Raw genomic sequence first — 7,778 nt, 5'->3', positions numbered from 1 at the left:
TTCCTTGCTGAGTGGCCTTTCAGGTCATGTCGATATAGGACTCATTTTACTGTGAATATAGATACTTTTGTACCTGTTTCCTCCAGCATCTTCACATGGTCCTTTGCTGTTGTTCTGGGATTGATTTGCACTTTTCGCACCGAAGTACATTCATCTCTAGGAGACAGAAGACGTCTCCTTCCTGAGCGGTATGACGGCTGCGTGGTCCCATGGTGTTTATACTTGCATACTATTGTTTGTACAGATGAACGTGGTACCTTCAGGCGTTTGGAAATTGCTCCCAAGGGTGAACCAGACTTGTGGAGGTCTACAATTTATTTTCTGAGGTCTTGGCTGATTTCTTTTGATTTTCCCATGATGTCAAGCAAAGAGGCACTGAGTTTGATGGTAGGCCTTGAAATACATCCACAGGTACACCTCCAATTGACTCAAATTATGTCAATTATCCTATCAGAAGCTTCTAAAGCCATGACATAATTTTCAGGACTTTTCAAGCTGTTTAAAGGCACAGTCAACTTCCGACTTCCACTGTATGTGTGGTGTTCATACCTGAGGGAAGGCATTGGTTTGTTTTGATATATGTTTAATTGGTGGGATTATAGATTTGGTGTGGGACAATTGTATGTGTTGAGTGCATTTGATAACAGTGAATGGATATATGCTAGTCAATATCAAGAATTTATATGTACTGAAATAAATCTAGACTGGTATAGACAACACGTATTTAAGACTAGTACAAGAAAGAGATACATTTGTGAATTGCGTATTGGGAAAGACATGTTGAGAGTTTACTCTTCCATTACATCCACAAGAGAGGAGACAGGGAGACCCCCGTACTGAAGATAAAAAACAATTGTGGTTATTTACCACACATGTGGAACCATTTACAGTAGCGTGGTTAGTGAATGTAGTGAAACTAAAGAAGAAGAGGGGTTAGAGAAAATAGAACTGCGTTGGGTATATCATCCTATGTTAGGTTCTACTACCCGTATACGGGGAGAGAACTGGGTTTTTCTACAGTACCATACAGATAAGTCACTCAGTCCACATTACATAGAACCTGATTAAAACAAAATGACAGATTCAACCAAAGGCAGTGCAGAGACAGTGGGTCCCACACCAATGAAACATATTAGTCCCAAACAATATTTACAGGACACATATCCCTACTTGAAAACCGACCTGTACTGGGTGTTTTGTAAATGGACAAACAAAGAAGAAAAGTGCAGATATCCGGTCACAGGAACATTTGATAAGTGTGAAGTGACAAAGTCAAGGGAAGGCAAGCCAGTAAGAAGAAGAGTAATAAGAAGGTTACCATATTGTCAGCCACTATATTGGGACTAATTCGGACTGAAGGACAGATGTTTTATGCTCAAAGTCAGTTGAAACAGTTGAGTCAAAGGGAAGCGGAACAAGGGAAAAAAAGAGACCCTGGATTAGTCTCAATATAGTGGCTGACAGTATGGTAACCTTCTTACTGGCTTGCCTTCCCTTGACTGTCACTTATCACATCACACTTAGTCTTATCAAATGTTCCTGTGTGGGCCCCTATAGCTCCCCCACCTTATGAAGATAAAGAATGAGGTGTGGAAGTGATAGCTACTGGTACAAAGGTAATTATTAAGGGGGAACTAATGAAAGAAGATGAAGTAGAAGAGGGTGAGAGTACAAATGGAGAACTAGATGGAGAAAAAAAGTTTCAGTAATTGGCAGAATTATGGTCCCCCTGGTCCTCGTCAAGCCCTCTCGGAAACCCAGACAAAGACAGGAAGATTCCGCATATGGCCAGCAGTTCATATAAGGGCAGTAGTGGACCCTGGGATCCGGAGAAGGACTGGGAAACAGGCAGTAAGAAAAAGATCCCATACACACCAGTGAGAACTGCCAGACATGATGGAAGAACAAAGTTTGGAATGAGTAAAATAATACTGTGTTTTCAAAGAACAATGGAAAGACTTAAGGCGTGAAGTCCGCGAACACCGAAAACAACCGAGGGAACTGCAGGATGACGATTCTGAGGAAAACAGGAGACAATATGACAAACTAAAAAGGTGAGCCTGGCATGGTGATGAACACTCCTGCTCCTACAGCGCCCCCAAGTGGACATGCGCCGCAACCACAGCCCATAGTGCCTTTGTACAATTTCCCCCTCAGACCTATGGGAACCCACCATCACCCAGAATGCCACCTATACAATGCTGGGGGTGTGGACAATTTGGACACATGAGGAACCAATGTCCACAAAATCCTCAATATTAAGGATGGTCTACAACACCTGGAGGGAGAGGAAATTTCAGAGGAGGAAACAGGAGGATACCAACAAAAAGGTGGATATCAGCAGCAACCCCAAACCTATGGAGGACCTCCCCAGCAGGCACAAGGAGGTTACAAGCCTGGTCCTGGCCACTAAGGAAATCAATCAATTTCCTATGGAGGAAATCAACCACAGAGAGGGGGAAGAGGTGGTGTCTGGCCACAAGGAAATCAGAACACCAACAGTTCTTATTTTCCTGACGATCAGCAATGAAGAGGCCCAGACCCTTTCCTCCATTGTCCCCAGTACATATTCGAAGATGGGGGAGGGGAAAAGGACCAAATAATCAAACTTCGGGTACATGGAAGAACTAACCCATTCTTAATTGACATTGGAGCCCACTGTTCTTGCTAAGGTGCACCAGCCTGACCTCTGACACTGCCCTGACGGTTTTGCATATATAGATCAAACTACAGGGATGAAACATGCAGGGTTTGGTATTGAGACAATTGATAGAACCACTCACATACAACAACCATTACCAGATACTTTCTCAGCTCAACAGGCTGAACTTTTGGCACTAATCACTGCCTGTAAAATGGGAGAAGGGAAAAGGGTTACAATCTTCTCTGATTCCGCTTATGCAATAGGGGTTTGTCTCTCCTGGTGTGGTGTCTGGAGGAGTAGGGGTTTTCACAATGCTTGTGGAAGTCCTATTCGTAATAGAACTATGGTTTTAGATCTCTTGGAGGCTATGATGTTGCACTATGCTTTGGCTATTGTGAAGGTTGCTGCTCACACTGGGGGGGAAATATTTTGTGAGAATGGGTAACACCATGGCAGATGAGGCTGCTAAATTGGCTGCCTCAAAGTGTCATGGCCACTCCATGTTCTTCTCTGCTACTGTTGGGAAAGACACTGATTTGGCATCTAAACAGGCTTTAGATGTTGGTTTTCATTTGCTATGGCAACAGTGGGGTTGTAAACTTGACCCCGTTTCTAACATTTGGAGACAGACTCTGTCTGGCAGACCGTGTCTGCCAGCTTGTCTTATCGCCTCTGTATGCCAAGTGGCCCATGGTATGGCCCATTTGTCAAGGGGGGATATGATAGAGGCCATTTCTTTGGATTGGTTTTGTCCAAATTTGACTCAGCATGTGAAACAGTTTCTGTTTCAATGTGCTACGTGCATGCAAATTAACATTGCCAAAGGAACACCTCTGAAACCAGGTAATTTCCCTACGCCAAGAGGACTCTTTGTCCATCTTGCCATGGATTTTATAGATCTTGCAAAAAGAAAGGAAAAAGTACTGTTTAGTCCTTATTGACAGGTTCACCTTGCAATGCGCAATGATGGAAATGTACTGGGTAAATGGAGATGTACTGCTTTAGTTCTCAGGCTGAGAATTGTCTGCAACTGCTGATAGTTACGCAGGCTCAAGGCCGAGATAGTAGAGTGAGAAACCACAGTCTAGACATGTTTTTCTCATCTTCGATACTTTGTATCTAATCCAATGCAACAATGTTAAGATATGATTGACAGTAGGTTGTATAAAGAGTGTGGTCTCCTGTTTCGCGACACATATCTTTACTGTAGATTACTGAGGTACTCTGTATGTGAATCTCTGTCTGCAATTGCATTTTATTACTAAAGAGTTTCATACCAAGGTTCCTGTGTCTGTGTCAAAGGACCACCCAACAACTCCCAATCACAGCCGGTTCGAACCAGGGATCAAACTAGGGTCTGTAGTGACGCCTCTAGCACTGATATGCAGTGCCTTAGACCGCTGTGCCACTAAGGAGCCCAAAGTAAAAGGCACATGACAGCCCTCTTGCACCTAAAGGACTCTCAGACCATGAGTAACAAGACTCTCTAGTCTGATGAAACCAAGATTGAACTCTTTGACCTGAATGCCAAGCGTCACTTCTGGAGGAAACCTGGCACCATCCCTACGGTGAAGAATGGTGGTGGCAGTATCATGCTGTGGGTATGTTTTTCAGCGGCAGGGACTGGGAGACTAGTCAGGATCGAGGGAAAGATGAACGGAGCAAAGTAGAGATCCTTGACAAAAACCTGCTCAAGACCTTAGACTGGAGTGAAGGTTCACCTTTTCAACAGGACAACGACCCTAGGCACACAGCCAAGACAACGCAGGAGTGGCTTCGGGGCAAGTCTGAGTGTCCCGCCCAGACTTGAACCTGATCGAACATCTCTGGAGACCTGAACATATCTGTGCAGCGAGGTATTCTTATCCAACCTGACAGCGCTTAAGAGGATCTGCAGAGAAGAATGGGGAAAACTCCACAAATACAGGTGTGCCAAGACTCGAGGCTGTAATTGCTGCCAAAGGTGCTTCAACAAAGTACTGAGTAAACGGTCTGAATACTTATGTAAATGTGAAATTTCTGTTTTTTATTTGTAACACATTAGAAAAATATTCTAAACGTTTTTTTCTTTGTCATGGGGTATTGTGTGTAGATTTAGGGGGAGAACAATGTAATCCATTTTAGAATAAGGCTGTAACATAACAAAATGTGGAAAAAGTCAAGGGGTCTGAATACTTTCCGACTGCACTGTATGCTAATGATATTTGTTGTTAGTTACTACACAGTGAAGGCAATTTGCCCACCTTTAAAGCTTATTTTAAAGCATGTGGTTTATTTAATCCAACGAGTATCTATTATATTGACAAGTAAATCGTGTGACCACTCTTACAATGGAACTGCATGTCCTCAAAGATGGAAGTCAGGCGGGAGGCGAGATCAGGTGGGACAATTCTAGCCAATGGGAGGGTATATACGAGTGTGAACAAAAGGCACAAGTCCGATATAAATTCGTTTTTTTCCTAAGTTGCCGAAATGACACGTGCATCCACTTATATCAGTGCAATCGTAACAACCGAACCATTACGACACCTCTATCCGATCAAATAAGCTTCACGTAGCAAATTAGTAATTGTTTGTTTAACAAATTCGACACTCATTGACCTCCATACAAAAATTCATCACTTTGATCTTATTTTCGCGGTGACTCTTGTACGTGCGCGTTCCCAAACCTGACGCGTCCTTCCTTTTATCAAAAAATTCCCTCCCATTTCCTATACGTTATCATCATCCACCCACCCTCTTCTGTGATTGAGCGAAAGCCTTGTTTACGCGCGCGCGTTCCCAACAGACATCAGTGGGGAGCTGTCCAGCCAGCGATTTGAAGTAGTCTTCTTGCCCGGCTACTGCTGTCTCTTGTCTGTCCAGGAATGAGAAGTGATGGCCGGCTCTACAACAGAGGAGAAAACCTTCCGAAGGTTCTTGGAGCTCTTCCTCCGAGAGATGAGGCCACCACTCCAGGAGAACGACCCTGTCCCAATGCGCCCTTTATCGGACCTCACCTCGGCGGACGAAGTGGAAGGGGAATGCCTCGATATGTGTCTTCAGCACCTGTGCAAATAGTAAGTACCGATTGGATTTTATAAATTGTTTTGTATGAAGCTTAAACGAACGGTTTGTGGTTTGCCTTTTGCATTACCAGTTTCAACTAGAATAGGTCAGGAATTTGGAGTCAACCTAAGTGAACGTACACTATAATTGTGTTGGCTGTAGTCTATTTTACAATAATTTGCTATGACTGATTTATGGAAACACAGTTAATATAAAATATAAGCTACCGATAGCCTGCAGTCTTATAAAAAAAAAAAACAGCCTTTTACATTCTGTGAGCAATTTGGTTGCTACATAATTGCTCTCCGGTCAGTTTTGCCGGGTGGCCTATGAAGCCACTTGCAATGTCCTGACATCGTCATCTCCCATGTTGCCGCTGACGTCATTGGATGGCTTATGTTGTGACATATGTAAGAGAGGAAAGACGAACTTCAAATATATTTTAGCTGTACGTCGGTTCCTTTCCTTCCATTCGTGCATCCAAGTTATTCGAGGTACCGTTAATGTGAATTCACCCTCTCTTTTTGCGTCGCACGACGTCATTTCATTCGTAGGAAGCAACTATTGGATTCCTCATATTAACCATAGCAGACTTTCCGATTCATACAATTTAGTCGTACAGGCATGACAACAGTATGGAGGTGACACTATACACACTTTGTTCACTATTTCCTGATTTGCCTTTTTTTTAACTCAATTTCTGTGTATTCGCAACCATCTTTAGCTCACCTGCGCTCGTGGGCGCGGGCTCCACAATAAATTCAATTCAAAGCAAAATGTGTGTGGTCAGGTTTGAGCATTTTTAGATATATTACGTCACACTCGCATACATAAATAGTACATCAAACCACCGAAGAGACCGAAAAGACAATTGTGAATTTCTCAAGCATGTCGAGGATGATTGCAAATTGATGCTTGTAATTTTGACACCAACAATAAACGAAACAACAAGAAGCAAACATAGCCCAGTCTAAAATAGAGCCATTTAATTGCCACTATTAAAGGCACCCAAGTGTTTGGAAATAATGAATACTTGACCTTGTAAATATGAGCTTTCAATGTATTATGTTTGCTCTGTGTTTACTTTACATAGAGCTAGGGAACTCAATGCTGAATTGGAAGTGCTGTGTTCGGTTTTGTGTCAGTAGTTTACTGAAGCTATTCCATATCATACAACAGTATTTTGATGTTCACTCCCTGCCCCATTTCAAAGACCTAATCTTGTTGTGCCAATGCCACCCATTCTGAAGGTTTGGGAAGAGACTGAAGCGTTGAGATGAGTTGTTGTAGCAGTATCAGTCTGCTAGATCTGCTTTGCACAAAGAGCTTATTGTCTATGACTGTTTGTTTTATTCAAATTTGCACACAGCTCTGGATGCTGCCAGAGCCTATACTACCAGAACAGACAGTAGGCCTGGTGTTTATATATTGACAGATATTAAATGTAATTGACCCCATGGATAAGCCTACGTTTATCTAATGAGAACTCACATATTATGCATTTATTACACAAAAACAATTTCCATTTGTGGATATTTGCAGTGTTTCCCGGTTCCCTCTCTCTAAAGTTATCATAGTTTGATTATTTGTTTTCCACTGTGTCATTCCTGCAGCTCTAATGATAGTATTTTTAAAGGAGAGCAATGTCTTAATATGGCACAAAGTGAGACACATTCTTACACACTGTGCTGCAAGCATCAGCTCCTGTTGTGTTTCAGCTGAACGTGTGATTATTTTGTCTCTGTTGAAGATCTAATAATAGGCCTGGGAGAGAGGTGGAGATCCCCTTTGCTGCTCTCCCTGTGTGTGTATTCGAAATGGTGGAAATGAACGCAGATGTGGATTTGTGTGTGTGTGTGTGTGTGTGTACGTTTGCAATGACGCCAGTGTGAATACGATTTTGTCACATTCCCATCCCTGCCTGAGAGATTATAGGCACACATTTGAAAGGTAGAGAAATCAGCTAGGTTTCACACTTATGTGGCGGGGGGGCATTGTGACAAGGTACACCCGGGCCAGCGTCAGCCGGCTCAGTGTGTGGGTGAGACGCAACCCTCCTCTCAAACGGTCATGGCTGACACGTAAT

General features: G+C 43.0%; 1 protein-coding gene across 1 annotated transcript in view; it reads left to right on the top strand.

Annotated features, from left to right (window-relative positions):
• Nucleotides 1-1,839: 1,839 nt before the first annotated feature.
• Nucleotides 1,840-7,778, top strand: part of LOC129868364 (protein phosphatase 1E-like) — a 105,998-nt gene continuing 100,059 nt past the window's right edge. Inside the window, exon 1 of the mRNA XM_055942293.1 lies at nucleotides 1,840-5,703. Coding sequence (XP_055798268.1) covers nucleotides 5,522-5,703 — 182 coding nt within the window. The 5' untranslated portion in view covers nucleotides 1,840-5,521. The remainder of the gene's footprint in view (nucleotides 5,704-7,778) is intronic.

The sequence above is a fragment of the Salvelinus fontinalis genome, chromosome 13 (genome assembly GCF_029448725.1).
Source record: "Salvelinus fontinalis isolate EN_2023a chromosome 13, ASM2944872v1, whole genome shotgun sequence".
Taxonomy (NCBI): Eukaryota; Metazoa; Chordata; class Actinopteri; order Salmoniformes; family Salmonidae; genus Salvelinus; species Salvelinus fontinalis.
This window is presented reverse-complemented; position numbering and strand designations above follow the sequence as displayed.